Source organism: Corvus cornix, chromosome 7, assembly GCF_000738735.6.
Source record: "Corvus cornix cornix isolate S_Up_H32 chromosome 7, ASM73873v5, whole genome shotgun sequence".
Lineage (NCBI taxonomy): Eukaryota > Metazoa > Chordata > Aves > Passeriformes > Corvidae > Corvus > Corvus cornix.
In genome coordinates this window covers 9,658,201-9,678,165 of record NC_046337.1, presented here as the reverse complement: position 1 = coordinate 9,678,165, position 19,965 = coordinate 9,658,201, and the positions used below count along the sequence as shown (strand labels likewise).

The 19,965-nt window shown below is 45.6% G+C and overlaps 1 protein-coding gene across 10 annotated transcripts in view; it reads left to right on the top strand.

The window, feature by feature from the left end:
* The window catches only part of KALRN (kalirin RhoGEF kinase), a 484,636-nt gene that overhangs the window by 456,604 nt on the left and 8,067 nt on the right, over positions 1-19,965 (top strand). For 8 of the 10 annotated variants that reach the window (XM_039555510.1, XM_039555508.1, XM_039555515.1 and 5 more), the window contains 9 exons: positions 451-574; positions 1,914-1,973; positions 10,877-10,904; positions 11,348-11,519; positions 13,642-13,763; positions 14,881-15,012; positions 16,728-16,892; positions 17,770-17,848; positions 18,982-19,182. In XM_039555510.1, the coding sequence (XP_039411444.1) occupies positions 451-574; positions 1,914-1,973; positions 10,877-10,904; positions 11,348-11,519; positions 13,642-13,763; positions 14,881-15,012; positions 16,728-16,892; positions 17,770-17,848; positions 18,982-19,182 (1,083 nt within the window). Of the gene's footprint in view, positions 1-450; positions 575-1,913; positions 1,974-10,876; positions 10,905-11,347; positions 11,520-13,641; positions 13,764-14,880; positions 15,013-16,727; positions 16,893-17,769; positions 17,849-18,981; positions 19,183-19,965 lie in introns of those variants that run through there. The other 2 variants (XM_039555513.1, XM_039555517.1) reach the window with 2 other exon arrangements.

The window sequence follows — 19,965 nt, the reverse complement described above, 5'->3', positions numbered from 1 at the left end:
ATTTTTTTTTTAATTTGCTGTACTGAGTAATCCATTAGGACCATTCTTTATATTTGTTACACTGCTTTTTTTTTCAACAAGACTGAGGACTAAACTGGTCTTTTAAATGTAGCAAAATTAAAATAAATTTCTATTTGTGGCAATGCAAGACAAAGTCCCTGAAACCAGATGACCAAGTTCTAGTTGCCTGTGCTTCCATCATGGACATTTTTTTCCTGCTCCATGCATTTAAACAGCAAGTGTGGCACAACATCTGCTTTGCAGAACTCTTTGGTTTGGTTTTGAACTTCAGCTCTCATTGCTGAGATTGAGACAGGCAGATTGCCTGCCGGTGGCTTTCACCTTCTAGGGAACTGCAGTAATTGCAAATGTGGATGCTGGTTCCCCTTTCCAAAACCTTTCTTCCTGCTATGATTTGCCATTTGACTGCTGCGTTTTTTGGTACAACAGGAAGTCATGTTCATGGCATACCCTGCGCATGAGAAAGCGGGCGGAAAAGGAGAGCAGTGGCAAAAATGAAGCCAATGGGCCACGTAAATCCAAGGATATTCTGGGGAACAAAGTCTCTGTTAAAGTGAGTAAGGCCATCTGAAAGCTCTGTGCTGCTCTCCTGCTTCCCATCCTTTCCACCCCCTGTAGCATCCTCTCCTGAGAGAGGGAGGGGGCGGCAATTTTGAGTTTGGGTTTTGGTTTTTTGTTGGTTTTTTTCTTCTTTTCAACTTCAGTTATCTTTTTTTGTTCCTTTTTTGTAGTATCCATTTTAGCAGGATTTTTGCATGCAAGATAAAGTGCAGTCTTTGTTTTTTGTTTTCTTTTTCCTGGCATCCCACATGCAAGTAAGTAATCTTCATTAAGAAACCCAACTATATACATGGTTAAATAACTTTAAATTGGGACACTAGTAGTGATTTACTGACCTCTGATCTAGCCCAGGTCTGCAGCTTCATCAGAGCAGCTGCAGCAGTGAGAAAGCCACTGGGTGAACCAATGGCCTTGCTGAAGTTGCTGAGTTTTCTTTAGGTCAGTATTTTAGCAGATATTAAGATAACGGGTTCCCAGCCTGGGGATTCTTAAGCTTTTTGGTCTAGGGAGATGGTCTCAGTGACCTTTTTCTTTCCATGTTATCAGACAGGGCAGAGATGCTGACTCTGTCTTGCCAGGAGAAGGTCTCGTGTGTGTCTGCGTGTGTGTGTGTGTCTGTGTGTCTGCGTCTCTCTCTCTTTCTCTGAGATCTCCCAGTATGGAAAAGGTTCAGAACTGTGGGGTTAAGCTCCATCTTCTGCTCTGGGTGCCTGACTACTGTGCTCCAACTCAGAGGATCCATCCCTATAAACCGACCATGAGGCCTGCTCAGGACTAATCTGGGGCTTTCCCTCCCAACAGAGGCAAGCAAACACTTGTGATTTTGACACAACCAAAGCTCAGCCTTGATTCAGGAAAGCACTTGAGCATGTCCTTTGGATCCACCCCTCTCCAGGAGAGCCCATGATTAAGTGTTTTCCTTTGCAGAGGCTTTGTGCCTTACAAGCCTGGTGCAATAGCCCTGGCATGTGCAAAGGGAGGAACCCTGACACTGCATCCCGGGCGCCCTCGCACCCTCTGGACGAGGAAGGACTGGGCCCGAGGGAAGTGGCTGCTCCAGCATGGTGGCACAGTTCTTCCTCCTCTTGCTTCCTCCTTGTTTTCACTACCTGAACGAATTGCAGAATCACTGCTGCTTCTCTGGCAAAAGCATGTCTTTGCCTTTGCTTCCCTTGTTTTGTTGTCGGTTTGTTTTTTGTTTGTGTTTCAGGAGCATTTTCCCTACTGTTGCCCATTTTCGTGCTGCTCCCAACTGTGCTGCTCTGCCCTGACTAACCAATCTCTTTTCTAATCTCTTGTTCTCTTTCTTCCTCTTCATGCTGCCAAACAAGGAGACAAACAGCTCAGAGGAATCAGAGTGTGATGACCTTGACCCCAATACTAGTATGGAGGTAGAGACAATCATCCTTGTGATTATTTTTTCTCAAGAACATGTGTCTGTTTTGAAATACCTTTGCTGCAAGGGGAGTTGGTGGGTCTGTATTGCTCGCAGACGTGTGTGCCAATTTAGTGTGAGTCACAAAAAGTGTCAATTCCGGTTTTGCCAAGCCTTGAACTGGAGTTTGGGCTTCTTTTGGAGTGGGAGCAGTGGAGTGAGCTCAGTAACAAGCTCCTGCTGAGCTGGAGTCTCACATAGCCACCCTCAGTCTCTGTTTCCCACCTGGGACCTCATTCCAACAATAATGCAAGTGTGTCAGCTGCTGATAAACGTGGCACCTTTCTATATTAAAACACCCCTTGCCCTGGCAATACACACTTGAGCTGCCAGTCAGGCCTGTGTTGTTAATCATGGAGCAAATGTTGTTGTACCACAACCAGCACTTTATCTAGAAAATCAGAAAAGACAACATTTCCTTTTTCTCTTAGCAGAGTAGGAATTGCATTTCTGTCAAGGTACTAAGGAAGAATGGTAAAACCAGTTGTGTGAATGTACCTGTATCTCAGGCAAGGCTGATGAAGATAGGTGGACCCAAATTATGGTACATTATGTTACTGTTTTTCCAGTGTGAAACCACCAGTTCTGGTGCCTTGTCGAGAGAGCCTAAAAGAGCTTAAAATCATGAAGAGTTACGTATCTGGTTCTCCTCAATTAAGATCTAGCAAGATCTTTTTTTTTTTTTTTTCCCTGTTTATAGTGACCACACAAAACATTTCTATACATTGTTCCAAGGCTGAAAGAGGTTCCTGCTGAAACAAGCAAGGGCATGGTTCAGAAAGAAGGTGATTTTGTGGTGATGACAGGATAGGTCACCGGAGAACAGAGATATCTGTGTCCTAGCAGATCTCCCGGATGCTGTCAGCCAGGCTGCACTATAAACATCCTGCAAAAAAAAGCTGATCTTCCTCCTGAAGGGAAGATAAAAAGAGGGAGAAGTGTACTGAGGTGCACCACCTAAGCTGTTAACCTGAAAGCATGTTTTTATTTTAATTGTGTTGGGATGTGTACTAAAGGAAAGCTTTTGACCCAGCTGACATCCTGGAGACTGAATGGTCCTTACCTCTAAAGCTGCATTATTCTCAGGACTGTGTTTACATTTTCAAAGAGCGTTTTGCCAGTCACAGGTAACAACTGGAAGTGTGTGTATTTGTTGTAAGGCTGTGCCCATTTTTACACGTGAGTCTGTGGAAGCTTTCACTCACTGAAAATTGCCCTGTGCACCAACAGGTGGCTGAGACACAGGTGGTTGTGCAGAGCTGGGTGAAAATCACTGTTCTTTTGCAGAGGATTTCTGTGTTTTGACTTTGTTCAACAGGAGGAAAAAAGATAGTTTAGAATATATCCAGTGGGAGGTATCTGAGTCCTTGCATTGTCAGCATTTCTAGTCTTTTTGATGGCTTGATTTGGGTTTTTACCATGCTACAGTCTACTGTTCTGAACTTCAGGAGAAAAAAAACATTTCTATTTAAACCGAAATACACCAATGTGAAGTCTTAGCTATGGAATCAATCTGCTGTTGGGGGAGTAACTGTGTGCCTTCTGTGTGACTCTGTTTACACTCAGGAAGCCCCGTCCTGCATCTCCTAGGTCACTTGCTGGAGGTGACAGTGCCGCTGTACTGCAGTCCCCAGGAGCCACTGTGTTCCTCATGGCTTGGAAAGCTCAGTTTTGCTTCTAGCAAAACTCTCTGGGGCTGAACAAGTATTTAAAATGGCAGAGGAAGAGAAAATAAGAGAACAATTGTGGGGGTGACTTACTAAGGTCACACTGCCCTGCAAGGAGCAGCATGGCCCTTGTTTGTGCTGGTTTTAGTACATCTGCAGCCAGAATTGACTGTGGTCATCTCGTTGATCTGGCTAAGAAATACTGGGAGGAAGGGATTGCTGATACCCAGTATAAACTAAATAGAATCCTCTGGAGGGAACAGAGCATGGGCAGGCTCATAAAGTGCTGGTGAAGCCCTAGAAGAGGCCTGGTCTCTAAAAGTCTGGGGTATTCACCTACTGGAAGCCACGGTTGTTCTCCCTTTCCCTTCATTATGAGATTTTGATTCTCCTTTTCAAACGTGTTACAATAATTGGGCTATATTACAGCCTGGGAGGCCAAAGTCTTTTCTCATTAAACCAGAGGCAAAAGAAGCTAATTCTAACACCAGAGCCTGATTCAGGCCTTCATCAATCTTCTAGGCTTCGTGTGCTAGGCTTAGATAACTTAAACAGCTGTGCTACCCCCCCAGCCCAGCCTGTGTGTGCAGTGAACATCCACATCTCACCTGGTTATGCTTTCCCTGCTGTGTGGAATGTCCACTGATGAGTTCCCAGGGCAGCTGGAGACAACGTGACTGACTGCCCAAGGAGAGGGAACACCTTGTCCTCACACCTGGCCAGGCTCATGAGGGGTTTTATAGATGCTGGGAGTGCTGGCAGAAGAGCTGTGTCCTGGCCATCAACACTCAGAGGTACCTTTCCTGTGTCATTAAGGTGGAGTCATCATTACAGCCAGGTAATAACAGGGCAAGTCACCTGGCTTCTCTTACAGGACTGTCACCCCTGACATCCCTCTTCCTCCCTTCGTGCATGAGAACGTGCACCCAGTGCTGGAACAGAGAGAGCAGTCTCTAAATGCAAAGCAGACATATTAATTAATTACCGGGAAATGTGGGTGCAATTTAGCTCCACCCTACTTACTGCACAAGTCAGTAAGCTGGTCATAGTACCCATGAAGTCCCACAGCTACTGTGGCCTTTCAGATCTCACTTTGTTTGCTGTTTATGAAAAACCACAGTGGATTCCATTCAGTAGATCCCAGGTTTCTGGAAGCACTTTGCCTTTGTTTCAAGGGGACACAAAGACAGAAAGAAATGTGGAAAACATATATTGCGAGAGCAGGAAACTGAAATTCTGGGTGACTGTTTAAAAGAGCTAAAATTCCACTACTGGGTTTTTGCTCACACAGGCCTTGGAGAATTTTCTATTCATTGTAGCTTTGACCAGAAATAGCATCTCTTGGTGACTGGTTTTTTCCTCTTTGTTAATTAATAAGTAATGAAAGTGCATAAAGATGGAAATGAAGTTTGTTTTTTTCTGCTAGTTTTCTGCTTTGTGCTGTAGTTTCATAAAGCAGAAGGCACGAACTCGCCCACTGAGTACGTGAGTGTAGGAGCAGGCGCTTGAGGGCCACGTGTAGCCACGTGAGTGATAGGAGTAGCCTACACTTAAGGATGATCAGAGACTCTTTCCACATGTCTGTAGTTAATTGCACAGGGACAGGCAACTCCACTTCTGGGAAGATGTTTGCCCTTGTAAATGAGCAAATACCATCCACACCCAAGTCTGGGGTCCGGGACAATGACACAACTAATTGTCCTACAGTTCTGTGTTGTAACATCTCATGGGGTTGCAGTATTGCTGAGACGGTCACAAGGCAGCTGTGCAGATCCCATTGGGCTACCTCTCTTGTCTAAGGCAATAGTCTTCCAGCAGTCACAAGATCTGACTGAGCTAAACCTCACTAAATCTGGCAGCAGCTCCCCCAGCTTTGGGATGGGCCTCAGGTGTAGGGTTCCGACATGGCTGCAAACGTTTTGCACAACTCCAGCTGCAGTGTTACAAGCACTGCTGGCCCACACACGTCTGTCACTGAGCCTCTGGTGTCTGTTCCAGTGTCTCAGCTGTGCAAAGCAGAGATGAAGCCCAGGCCAAGTCACTGGAAGTGCCATCATTAGATTAGTGAGCTGTTGCCAAGGTACATACGTTGGGCTTCTTAATCTGCTTTTTTCAGTTGTGACATTTTAGCATGTCAGGATCTACTCAGAGACACTTAGACCAAGATAAGCACTAGGAAACATCCACTGTGGCAGAATACTGTGTTAGCACTCCCACAGTCCACGTGGTTGAGTAAGTAATGGTTTGGTGGATACAGCATTGGCTCCAAGTCACCACTCAGCTCAGGCTAAGAATTCCAAGTGCTTTAGGCAAATGCCTTCAGGCCCTGCCTGAGGTTGTCCATCTCCAGAGTAGTTGTAACACTCTCTTGGCAAAATCTTGTTCAATACTGTTAAGAAAGCCTTTCCTGGCCTGTTAGTACAGTGTGAATGGGTACAATCCTGAGAACTTCCCTGTGTTTCCCTGGGACAGCCTCCATGGGCAACACCGCTGTCCTGCTGCCCTGAGTGGCCAGGGATTGCTGAGACAGACCTGGAAGGTGGCTCATCAGGTGTGACATGACCTGAGCCAGCAGCACAGACATGGTGGAATAGCTTTTGGAAAAGCAAGAAGTGACCTGCTTCATCTGCAGGAAGGTGTAGGGAGCTACAACGCAGTGCCAGGGATATCCCACAGGCTTAGCCATGGAAACCACCAGCCATTAGGGCCAGGCAGCAAGAACATGAGGAGGGCAAGAGGGTTTCTGCACTGCATGGATGCTCTACAACATCCCTTGTGCCTTCTCCATCAGTCCTAAAGGCAGCCAAGCCCATCCATGCTGGTGCCAGAAAGCATCCCCCATCCCTGCTAAAAGGCTGATGCCATGGAACACTTCATTAGATGCTGTTTTAAATTATATTTTCCCTTTGGTAGCATCTATCCATCTGTGCTGGGATCCTTATTTGCTCATTTTATCAAGAAATTTCTCTTGTTAATTTTTCTTTTTTGGGGGAGGGGAGGCTGGTGACACTGTGAGCCTGTCACCCCAAAAGTCTTAAAGTAAAGTTGACCTAGTCAAAGATGGGTGATAGATATTTTCCTAAAAATTAGAGTTCACCTAATTTCTAATTAATTAATTAATTTCTTTTTTCTCAGAGAATCGTAATTTTTGGTTTTGAACGAGGTAGCAAGGAACATGCTGCTGACTCTGCTGCCAGCACGTGCAAATGTGTCAGTATTTTATTTTAACTCAGTGACCAAGAGGTGCCATGAAATGTTTACAAAATGCTCAGCTGCTTGTCTTGGAGTAAACATGCCCTCTGCTGTTTAGGTGAAGCACCGATCTTATTACAGAGGGCTTGATTTGCAGCCTGTTCTTAAGCTTTGGGGAAAAATATTCTCACTCCTGGTTTTGATATATTCCCTTAAAATGGGGTTGAAACATGGCATTGAAAAAATCTGGACATCCCCTGGGCCCTTCTGTGCATTGGTGTGTCAGGGCTGGGTGAAATCCCTGCAGGGAAGTGAGGTAGGCATGGCAAGGACAAGCCTGCAAAGGAGAAGCAAACCCTGGCCAAGGTGAGAACCCTCCCAGGCAGCCGAGCTGTGCTTGCAGAGCGTTTTGGGACTGGCCATTGGCATGGCAGGATGGCTTCTCCCTCCCCACCAGATAAAGCCTGTGTGCACAAGTGAAAGATAAGATTACGCTAAGAATTAGGGTGGTTGGAGTCGCTTTGCAAGTGGGCTTTGCAGCTGCTGCTGCAGATGCCTTTCTATCTTTGTAACATGAGCTTCACAAAGCAGGAAAAATACTGCAAAATACTGAGTTTCTGGAGAAGCACCCATGCTGCTTTTCTAAAGCCTGATGTTAAGTTACACTTAGTTGACCTAGATCTAAGTCACTTAGATCCCTGCAGGTCCCCAAAGGCATTCAAGTACGTGCCTTATGTGCCTTTCTTGGTCTGAGCCCTGAAACAGCACTGGAAGAGGGAGAAGCAAGGTCTGTTTCTGGCTTTTTATTGAATAACCCTGACCTGTCCTCCCATTCCTTTATCTTGCCCCCCTCCCTCCAGCTGCCTGGCTTTGCCTGGTCAGTGTTAGACCCCACATCACGTGAGCAGAGGCCGTTTCATGTTCTGCCTCTTGTTACCTTGCATAGGATTTCCATTTTTAGATATCATTGTATGGAAAACAAACTCTCCTGGCCACAGAGGGGACTTTACAAATTTTCACCTGCCCTGGGCCATGCAACAGGTATTCCATCCAATAAAAAAAAAAAATTACCTTATCTCAGTTAAAATTATGTTCCAAGGAAAAAGAGCCTGGCTGTGTTTCTTACATGCACTGCAAACTGAGTTTGATCCCCTTAGGGCTTGTGTTTCCATGGTGTAGGCTGACACTGAAGATGGAGTGAGAAGTTCTTGTGCTGGATAGTTCCATCCCCATGAGTTTGTCCTCTCACAGCCAGACTGGCAGCCTCACTGGTGCAGGAGGTGTTTGCTGGGATTTTTGCAGGGAGCCCTTGTCAGCATGAGACCCTGGGCCACCTTCCCCTGCTCATGGCCACCAGGGGTGCTCGGCTGAGGGCTGGGCTGCGAGATCCTCATTCAAACTGCTGCAGACTGAGTGGGCAAGCATATCCATAAGGGGACCCAGCCCTGGCACCAGCAGGAGGCTGTGTGGAGAAGCAATACATGAGCTCCCATCCTCTGAGGGCAAGGACACGCTTTGGAGCTCCCCTTCTCCACCCACGGGGATTAAAAACCTATTTGGCAAATGAAGAAATTGTCTCCAAAGATCTTGCACTTAATCTAGGAGGACTCTATGGAGGCTGCCATCTCCTGCCACCCAGCCATAGCCCAGGAACCTGGCCAGCCTGCAGGGAGAGGCAGCAGAACCCCAGGGCTTGGGAGCAGATGTGTGAACCAGCCGAGCCGGCCCCTGGATGCAGATCTGGCTGTGAACCTTTGCTTTCCCATTTCTGCCCTTCTCACCCTATCATCTGACGCCATCCTTCAAAGCAGAAGAAATCCCATTCCCTAATAAGGTGATGCATTAAATCACTTAAACGTTCTTGTGCAGACAGACTTTCATTTCTGTCTAAGCTTACAGCAGGTTAAAGCTGTGATGTAGCTGCAGGGGTGTTGTTCGGTACCATTTGATTAATTAACAGATGAAGTTTTGGGAAAGAAAATGTAAATTTTACCCACAGACTCTTCCAATATTGTGTAGCAGTGATAATTTTCTTTCTGCTAGTCCCATGGTGAGGCAGTGAAAAAAAATTGGTAAGGCAATTATTATAAATTATTGTACCTTGGAAGTCACTACAAATGTAGAATTATTTATTTATAGGGATATCCATTGCATTCATCATTGTAGTTGCATCTTCTAATGAATCCTTTAGAGTTATAAAATAAATGTAAAGTGTTAATGGGTGTTTCTTTCTCCTGATCTCTAATCCTACAGGGATGGAGATCAGTGAATAATAAGGGAATTTAGTGCATGCTGCAGGGAAGGAAGGGTAGAGCTTTGGAGAATGGATATTTCAGTTAAGCCAAACACAAAAATGAAGATGTATGTGCAAATGAGCTGATGCCTGAGGTTACTCAGCTGAAAAGTAGATGGTGTCTGTGAGTGAAAGTGGCAAGCAATGGTTATCCACAGAGCAGCTTTTTCTTCCTTTGCTGTGTTGTGTGAGAGATACAACTTAATCACGAGGATCCATCTCTCTTTTTTTCACATGCACAGACAGGAGAGAGGATGTTTTCCATCCAGTACCCCATTGTACCACAATTTCTTCCTGTCTGCAGGGTCCAGGGGGCTGTGTGTGGGTCCTGGACCCTGTGGAGAAGCAGTTGCTGCTCCCTGAGTGCCTGGGCTGGCAGGTGCATGTGCTGATGCCAGTGCCCAGCTGCACCCTTCAGAGGGACTTTGTGCTTTCCAGGTTATGCCTGGTTCATCTGGGCTTTGTGGTGGTGGGGGTGGTAAGGGAAAGCAGACCTGAGGTCTCAGTGCTGGTACCAGAGCTTTTCCTGGGGCTATAAAGAAAGGCTGTGAAACCAAAATGAACCTGAATGTGCCCAAGTGCCTCCTTGAATGGCACCCTGAGCCATCGACCTTGGAAAACTATTTATAAAGCCAAAATGTAAATATAAATCTTGAAGATGTATCTACTTTATTTTGAAGGGTTATTGCTTCTGTTTTGTAGCCTGGTTTCTGAGCCTCTGCAAAAACCTCCTATCAGCTTTGGCAGGCCATGAATTAGGTCACTGCTTCATTGGCATCTTCCAAAATAGCTCTGAAATAAATAATAACAAAGATATTTAAGGCAAGATAAACCACACTGGTGTTTATGGTGCTTTAATATGAAATTATTAGATGGAATTTGAATAACAAGGCCTTATGAGATTATTAACACAGTTAATGAGGCTAAAACCTCTATACTATTGTACACCATAATGGAGCTAGGATCAATTCTGTAAGAACTTAGTGACAACGTCTTTGCTTTTTCCACCTTTGCTTCCAGGATTACATTGGCACATAGACACTACAGAGTAACAGTAGCTTTTCAAGTCTTTGCTAACTTGATCACTTACCTAGTTAGATAAAATAACTACTGGTTATCCAAACCTAGTTTCAAGCTGGAAAGTTTCCAGCAGTCCAATGCAAGACTGAATTTTTACTCACGTTAGTAGACCAAGAATTGTTGCAGGACTGATCCTCAGCAGTGGGCAAAATTAAGTATTTATGGTTTAGTGCTTTACATTTTTTCTCCTGAAGCTGAGCACAAGTTAAAAGATGTTTCCTCAGACCTGGTTAGTGGCCAGCATGCTGGTGACATGCCCCAGGTGCATGGTGACTGCAGGTGCTGTGTGACACAGGTCTGGAGCTGAGCACAGAGGGTGCACAAACCACCTCTGGGAAGAAGCATTAATGGCTTCATCATTATCACCCAGACAAAGAAGAAACATATCCACCCTCCTCAGCCTTGGTGTTGTTACCTTTATCAGGGTTCAAGAAGCCGTAGCTTTCGTTTACTTTCCCAGGTGTGTTGTCACCAGAGCTTGCTGCACCTGTTGGTTGTTAGAAGGTGCTTGTTGCCACTGCAGCAGCTCTGCAGTTCTGGTCAGAGTCACCATGGTGCCTTGTGAAAACAGATGTCTCTTTGTCACTGTCTAGGAAATAAATGCCTCTATCTCTTTGTATTTTTCAGATAATCAACCCCAATTTCATCCAAGAAGGTAAGTTAAGGACAGCTGTGCTGCAGTTGTGATATACTCTGGTGCCACAGCATGCTCTGCACCTACCAGCATTTGCAGCAAAGGCAGCTCTCTGCTGCTCAGTCCCAGGGAAAGCAGGCTTCCTGCTGGCTGCTTGGCCCAGACAGCCTGGGGCCACAGGCCAGGCTGAATCCCCTGAACCTGCCCTCTCAAAATCTCATCCACCTGCCAGAGCACAGGGCTGGGGGATGGAAGCTCCCCTCTACCTCTTTCTCTGAGCTGTAGACAGCTGGCTTTTACTGGAGGGCAGTTTGAATAACACAATCCCAGGACTCCCAGCTCTTTGGGACCCAGATCCCATAGTTCATCCTATAGCATATCCTGTAGCCTTGTATGACTCTAGACATCCTCACCCGGAGATTAAAAGAGGTGTCGTGTGCATGTTCCCATGGTTTTTTTTACAGTGGCTCCAGAGTTTCTTGTGCCATTAGTGGACATCACCTGCCTGCTTGGGGACACAGTGATGCTGCAGTGCAAAGTCTGTGGGCGACCCAAACCAACTGTAACCTGGAAAGGACCGGACCAAAACATTCTTGACAATGACAACAGCACGGCCACTTACACGGTGTCATCCTGGTAAGGTCCTGTCTGTGGCTCCCAATGTAGCTGGTCCTGATGGTCATGTTACCTTCAAATATGGCACCAGCCTGGCTAAAAGACTCATTAGGATGCAGTTAATTAAGCCTGGTATGGCATATCAGCACATCAGTGGGGCAAACATTGGCTGGAAAGGGTCAGATTTTGGGGCTGGGGTAGCTGTATTTGTTTCCCAAGCTAGTGTAGGGTATATCCACAAAGTACTGCTGGCAGACATGAGCTTGCTCCTGTTGACTTCCTGAGCCAGCTGCAAGCCAGAAGCCAGAATGTTTACAACCTATTAGTTTGGCTAGTATTGCCTCTGCTTGAGTTTGATGCCATGATCTCCTTTGGGACTCAAGCAGAGCAAGCCCTCACCAGCTTGCAATACCCGTATCACTGGGCATTTTCTCATCTTACTGGCAGAGGTGGGGTTGCCGTTTTCCTGAGCCTTCCCTCAGCTGTTCCTAAAAAAGCCCACATGTGCTCCTGGGAAGGCTGCATCTGGCTGTGCTTGGATGGAAAGATGCTTGTCATTATGTTCCTGGCTTGGCTAGCAGAGAGGAAAACTATCTTTACAACAAGCACTGAGAAGATTCAGAAAGATCTGGAGTTGAATTCAGGTCAGGTAACAGCCTTCTGCTGGATGCTCATCTGCAGCTTATATAAGCAATTTGGGCCAAACTGCAGTGGAAATCTCCAGGAGGCAATCTTTCATTTGAACTTTCAGCACTTCTGGCTCAGGCTGAAATGAATCCAGGGAGTACAAAGTCACTGAAAGTGAAAAAAAGAACACTAAGAGGGAAGGGACTTTACATGTTCAATAAAAAAAACCCTTACATCTGATCAAGAGCTTCCTTCAGAGACCATTGGCTTGTGCAGCTGCCCCATAGCATCCAAAATTGTCTTCAGCTATTGCTCACTATATCTCCTACTGCCTTATCTTCAGCCCCTGGCCAGGCTTGGGACGGGGGGATATTTCCATCAGGGTTCTGGTTTTCATCACGGTCCTCTGCCTGTTGGCTCCCTGTGCACTATCAGTACTTGTATTGTCTTGTTACTCAAATACTCTTCCCAGTGAAGACACTGCCTGCCAAGCAGAGGCCCAGCGGATCAGTGGCTCTTACAAATCTTGCTGGCATGTGTGTGGATTTCAGGGAGAGGGAATGTTTCTGTCCTGTTTTAAACCAGCACAGTCAGACCAGCAAAAGCTGCAGTGTCCAGACAGTTACCCCAGCAACCACGTCCTTCTTCAGTTCCCGACAGATTAAGCATTCAAGAACTAGCCTACTTTTGCCATCAAGGGAACTTATTGTTGGCTCTAAGCTGTGTCTCCAGTACAGCTAAAACAGTTACACAAGCGAAATCCTTTAATTCAGGCCAGCTCCCTCACACTGCATATTAGAGACTGAAGTGTGCAAACAGCAGTGACTATGAACAGACCTGCTATAAATTCATGAGACTCCACAGAGCTGTTCATTTTCTCAGATTGGCCCAAAGACTGAGTGTGTCTCACAAACCCAGTGCTGTGCTCTTTATCCCTGGCTGTTACAAGATGTCCAGCCTTCCAGCTGGGGCCCTGGTAGCAGTGTCAGATCAATGGCACATGCTCCAGGGGTCTGAAGCTCCCTGGAAATGTCCCCCTGTGCTGTGTGACTGCTTCCTGCATCTGTGGGAAGCCCAGTTTGTCTGGTGTGTGTTGGACTTCACTGCAGAGGCACAGCAGCTCACCATCTCCCACAATACGAAAGATCTGCATGGGTAAATCTTTCCAGATATATCTAGTCTAAGCATCCAGCTCTGGACAGGCACAGGCAATGTTCAGCTCCTGGACTGCTTGCTGCTTGAGTGGTCCTTCACATCTCCTCCTAGGACACAACAGACATGAGGATTTGCCTGCCAGGCAATTTGGACCAAAGGTTTGCTCCAAGGATTCATTAACAGCAAAACCGTGACATACGAAGGGGTTGCACTTGGGCACCAGATTTCTGGAGGGATGTTCCTTCAAATGAGTTAGCAGGATTTGTGTGCATGTGTGTTTGCAATGGGGCAGGACAGGAACTATATAAAAACCATTAGCAAGTGAAGCAGTGCTTCTAACTGGGGCTTCCTGCATCCACAGTGACTCGGGAGAGCTCACCTTGAAGATCTGCAACCTGATGCCTCAGGACAGCGGCATCTACACCTGTGTGGCAACCAACGAACACGGAACCGCATCAACCTCTGCAACTATCAAAGTCCAAGGTAGCACATCAACTTTAACACAACACAGGATTTTTCCTATGTGTGGTCCCTTGGTGGGGGCTGGGAGCATGCAGGAACAGCCCGTGCAGAGGCAGCCAGATGTGGAGCTGTGCCAGGTGAATCGAGATGTTAAAGTTGTACAACCATTCCTCAGCCACAACTCCCACTGATGGCTGAAGGCTTTGCATACTCCTTGTGCTTGATTAAGTTGTCTGACCATAAACATCACATTTGGGAAATGAAAATGCACTGGCACTGGTTCAGCTCCTGCATCCTGCTCGTAGTGCTGCTTCCCAGGAGCTCAGTGAGGTCGGCCAGGGGAAGCTCAGCTCCCTTGGGCAGCCGAGTCCCTGGGGGAATGATGCCCCAGCTGACTGCAGGAAGCTCTGGGCTTTAGAATCTGCCTGGAGTAGGATGAACTGGGATCCAGTGACACAGATTTTCTGCCTCCCCTTCTCTTTAAAGGGACAGAGGAGGTGAGAGTAAGATTTGGCCTGGGCAAAACTTCTTTGGGGATTCAACTTGGAGGCATGTCTCCAAGCCTGGATTCTCAGCACTGTAATTAGTGACCCATCTAATTGTAATGAATATGGAGTAACAAGTTGATGCTCATTGCCTCCAGCTCTGAGAAAAGATCTGTTAGCATGAGAGATGAGAGGTGCCAGCTATGTTGAAGGGGATGGTCCAGAGATTAATGTCTAACTGGAGAGTTACAGATGCAGCAATGTCACGAGCATTTAAAAGTTGATTTGTTTGGTCTCATAAACCACCCTAGAGACCCAATTTCCCCAATTTATCCAAGCAAGTCAGTGGCTGCACTAACTACTCCTGTGTTGAAGGGAGCCCTAAGCAAAGCACAGAAGGATTTACTGGTCATTTGTCAATCTGCTCCCAAGCACACAAAGTGCCCTACACACAGAAGAACTCTGAATGCCTTGCTTTTGTCATTTTTGGGCATTCAGTGGTAACTGACTCCTCACCTGCTGCTTAGTGAAGCCCCTCTACAAGGTGCAGCTGCCCCATAGTGACCTGATGTACCTGATACACCTGATCTTCAGAAAAAGCACTAGTACTTATTGCTGTGATGCTGGACTTGGTCTTGTTTCTTCTTCCCAAGGTGTGCCAGCTGCCCCAAACCGCCCCATAGCTCAGGAGAGAAGCTGCACCTCTGTGATCTTACGCTGGCTACCCCCATCCAGTACAGGCAATTGCACCATTTCAGGCTACACTGTGGAGTACAGAGAAGAAGGTAAGTGGTGTGAGCTGTGCTTGCTGGCTGTGAGAGTGAGAACAAGGTAAGTTTCCTTTATGACACAACAGGTCCCAAAAGCATTCCTATCACCACTGGCGTGCCACTAATTGTAGCTTACAGATCACAAAGTCTAAGGCAGAAAGAAGCCCTTCTACCATCCAGTCCAACCTCTCATATATTACAGACCTTTCTGTTTCCTCTAGTCACTTACAACAAGTAAAGTGTGCTAAGCTAAAACATATCCATCACTAAGGCATCCTTTAATCATTTGCATTCTACCACCATCCTTTCTGGTGTGTGCTTCCCAGAAATGCAAAACCAAATCAGTCTCATTATTTTTTTGATCTGGATAAAGTTGCAGATCCCTCCATGCTTTTCAAGCTCAGCTCTGAAATCCATTTGTTCTTAAATCCAACCATCCTTTCTTTTCCCATGAAAAATTAACTAGATATTAAATGCACTGTTTTCCCAATATGCACAGGCATGTGCTCTTGAAAAGGGCATTTGAAATGATTCACATCCCTTTTTGCATTCTTTCTGCAAAGGTGTGAGGGTCCCTGGGCAGTAAACCTTGCCTTAGGTATATGGGCTCTGTTTTTTCCCTTCATCCTTCAAAAAATCCTACCCCATTTTATTAAGTGTGTAAACCTAACCATTCCATATGATTCCCTTCTCCGAGTGAATATTCTCCCTTGGCCCTCACTGTGCCATCAGTGTGACTGGCATTTTTGTAAAAGAATAAAAGTTCCTTTATTAACAACAACCCCCGAAACAAACAGCAAAAAAACCCAGCAGTGTTTTCAGTATTCCTCCCACTTCAAAGGTAAAACTGACTCTTGTAAAACCAACCATGACCTTGTGAGACCTGGCAATCAGAATTTGTCCACAGGACACACAAAATAAATGGGTCATGGTAAATAACATAAAGGTAAAAGGCCCTGAACTTACTAAAATAAGATAAAATTTTATTTTTTCTTGAAGAAATCACCATCTGTGACAGGGCTCTGTGTTCCAGGGGTCCTTTTCTGTTCTCTGACCCTGTACAGATGAGTAAGTATTGCTCCTTTGGTTGCCACAGGTTAGGCAGTGGCTGGGTTTGTTTCTGATAGGAGCAGAAACACATGAGAGTCAGACATTTCTTTGCTGCAGTTCTGCTCATCTGCAAGCTGCCTGTGCTAAGCCTCAGAAAGCTGGTTCTCCTCCTGAAGCTTTCACTGTAGCCACCACATCTTCATCTGCAAAAGCATTTGGATTGCGCAGACACCCTGTCTCAGCTTCACCTCCCTTGCCCATGGTTTTGGGGGGTTTTGCAGTATTTCTGCTACTATTTCTCTCATAGCAGACCTGTCATCAAATCGTCCCTCCACTTCTGTCTTACCACACTGCCCTGAGACATCACTTGTAGCACACAGCCACAGCTACAGTGCTAGAGAGGTCAGCTTGTCCCCGGACTGAGCTTTTTCCATCATTACCAGTCAACTGAGGGGCATTTCCTTCATTTCTTATTTAGCCAGATGGGAAGGTGGCTGCAACACATAATAGCTTCCTGTGATCCATTTCTGGTTTAACAGTCTGCTGTAACATTGCCTCTTAAAAACCCTATGGATTTTACCCTCCCAGGGTACCACCTAAGCTGGGCAGAGGAGGCCTCAGCCCTGAGCTTGCACAGTGAGTGTTTCCCTCAGCTCCCCCTCTCTCCCTCTGTCCGACAGGCTCGCAGGTCTGGCAGCAGTCAGTGGCCTCGACTTTGGACACGTACCTTGTCATTGAGGACCTGTCCCCAGGCTGCCAGTACCAGTTCCGAGTGAGTGCCAGCAATCCCTGGGGGATCAGCTTGCCCAGCGACCCATCCGAATTCGTGAGGCTCCCGGAGTACGGTGAGTGGGTGCTGCAGGGAGGGACTGATGCACACAGGAGTCCACCTGTGCTCTGTATGGTGTGTTTTGATGGCTCCTCATAAAAACAGGGATCCTGGACCAATGAGGAATACAAGAAAAGGCCTGGGAGATGCTCAGAGCCAGCTCCTGCCCCCAAAAAGGATTTTCCTGTCTTCACCTCCATCCAGGCTCAGAGCCTCCCTCTGCCACAGAGGTTATTGCAGATTCTGAGCAGGTGCCTGCTCTCTATGCCAGGACTATTTCTTGTCTTTATCTCTGCCCAACAGGGTCCATATCCTGGCTGGTGTTCATTCTGCCTTTCCAGCAATGCCAGCAGCACCAGCAGCTTCTGCTGGGCAGCCCAGCTGGGGGCTGCAATTCCACTTGCAAAATGTCTCTCCTTGAGCAATGCAGCTGGAATGGGAATGCTGTGATGGAGGCAACTCCCAAGCGCTCGGTGCTGCAGGAATTTGGGGTGCAGCTTGTTCTCAATGGTGCTGTGAGCAGAGCCCACTTTTCCCTATGTTTTAGCAGCCCTGGTGTGTAACAAGGTCTGTGACTGGCTTGGATAGCCTGTGCTGGATGGAGAAAGAGCTCACACAATATAGTTCTATCCCCTGTCTCTGTGGCCCTTTTCAGCCCAAAATTGCAAGGACAGATTTAAGTCCCCCTTATCGATACCTTCCTCTGAGGAGCTCTTGCATTTAGTGGTCCAATGCACTGGAGCTGTGCCTGTGCAGTATGAAACTGGACTCCTAGTGATAATGTTTCCTGTCTTAATAAGATAGTCTCACGTAATTTTAAAATATGCTGTTTATAGTCCACAGCAAACTGTCTTTAACTTTGTACCTTCTTCTCTAACTTTGTTTTCTCAAAGACTCTGCTGCCGATGGTGCCACTATTTCATGGAAGGAAAACTTTGACCTTGCCTATGCAGAGCTACATGAGATTGGGAGGTAATATTAACCCTGCAATCAGTGCAATAAAACACTCAAACAATGGCTTGAAGCTTTTTCCTTGGTGGGGAGTTTAGTTTACTTTTCTAGTTAGCTTGAAAACTGCTGCTCCTTTCAAAGAGCGTTGCTTTTTAATCACTATCAGATAGTGATTAAAATACTGACTAAATTCTGTTTTTCAAGATAAGTTCTGATTTGAGAATTGCAGCTTGGCAAACTAGTGAGCAATTAGGCAGCCAAATCTCTGGAAGTTGGTATCTTCTCTGTCATCTCTGATTTGAGGTCCTGTTTTGAAGTCATGACAATTTACTGGTTCTGGATAAGCTTAATCTCAAAGACTGAGTCTGCCAAAACACTTGGGCATGTGACTGACTTATCTTTGCTGATTGGGAGGGTGAGTTGAACAGAGCCTAAACAGGAGTTGCTCATGTTGTCAGCCCTTGGTGCTCTCCACAGATAACAGATAAGGGGCATGCAAATAATTCAGGTTAATGCAATTATTTCTTCAGCTCAGATGTCAGAGACAATTCTGGGGCTGAAAGAACAGGAGTCCCTCTGGTTCTGTAGAAAACAGGGATGTATTACCAAGAGCTCAGCACACAGTTTCACTGGGTAGTTTTACTTTCAGGAATGGTACTATGGTCTGTATGAGTTTCCTAAATGCTTTCCTGACAGCTTTTTTCTTAATTTCTTACTGTGTGTCTGAAAAAGTGAGACAAAATGTTAGGTTAGTTATTATTTAACAAGGCTTTTCTTTTAGTTGTTTGAGAAAGTTTGGTCTCTTTAATAAAGCAGCTGGAGAAGGGAGACCCACGGCTAAAATAAAAGGAGACAGAACCTGTAAAAGTGGCAGCATATTGAACCCAGGGGAGGTTGTTAGAGGATATCAGTATGGCTGCACAAAGCAAAGTGACACCATTTGCTCTCAGTGTTTCCTAATCCCCAAAGAATCTCTACACCCAGGGTAAGAGATGGAGGGCCTTTGTTGGAAAAGGTTATGAACAACTTGTTAAATCTGATGCCTTGTGAAATATTAATGTGATGAATCAAAAATCACTCTGTTATTGCACTAAAAACTAGGCATGATTTATTCATGAGGCCACTTCATTATTCTGTTTTCTTTATAATTTCAGGGGTCGATTCTCCGTAGTAAAGAAATGTGTCCACAAAGCCACTCGGAAAGATGTTGCTGTAAAATTCATTAGTAAAAAATTGAAAAAGAAAGAGCAGGCAGCACATGAAGCAGCTTTGTTACAACACTTACAGCATCCTCAGTACATCACTATCCATGATACCTACGAGTCTCCTACTTCTTACATCTTAGTTTTGGAACTGTAAGTACGCGGAGCTTGGATTCAAGTGTCTGGGTAGGAATCACAGCCCTATTAAAGCCAAGCATAAAGATCACCCTGAGTTCAGCAGGGCAAAGATTTTATTGATTGTGATGTCAAATGAAATAGCCATTTTCTGCAGAGTTTCCACTGCCTTTTCTTTACAGTAAGCAAGATTCAGAGGGACAAAAAACCTGCTTTCTACTTGGGTGAAGCTTGGGTAATTTGTCCCATTGAAAAGTATCAGACTTACCTGGGCAGTTTTGTCCACTTTTTACATTTGAGTAAAAGTGCTTCAGCTGGATCAAAGCTTACATCATTCTGATGCTTTTTGGTGAAAAGACCCGTGTAGGAACCATGCTTGCCCCGTAAGGAGAAACAGCAACCAAAACCCAAGATGCTTTGTTACAGTATATCCAACAAAGTATATTTGGGCTGTTTGATTGATTGTTTGTACAGATAAATAAACTAGGTGGAAAACTTTTATTGGGTTAGTTTTCCCACAGAAAACATTACCAGCTGAAAATGTCAGTGATTTTTTTTCTGCATTACGTAACCAGCTCTATAAATAAAGAGATGAATCCAAATAATTAAGATGCTCTGTTTCCAAAGGGATTGTCTCTGTCTATTGAATCCATCCTTAAGCAAATGAGTTTACTTTAAGACTGTTGCTAAATTTGTCAAGGACTGGAGATAACAATTGAAGATTAATCATTCTACCACTTCCATGGCCTGCGGTATCTTGAGATATCATTAAACACTCATCAGATCTTGCATTTTATTTTC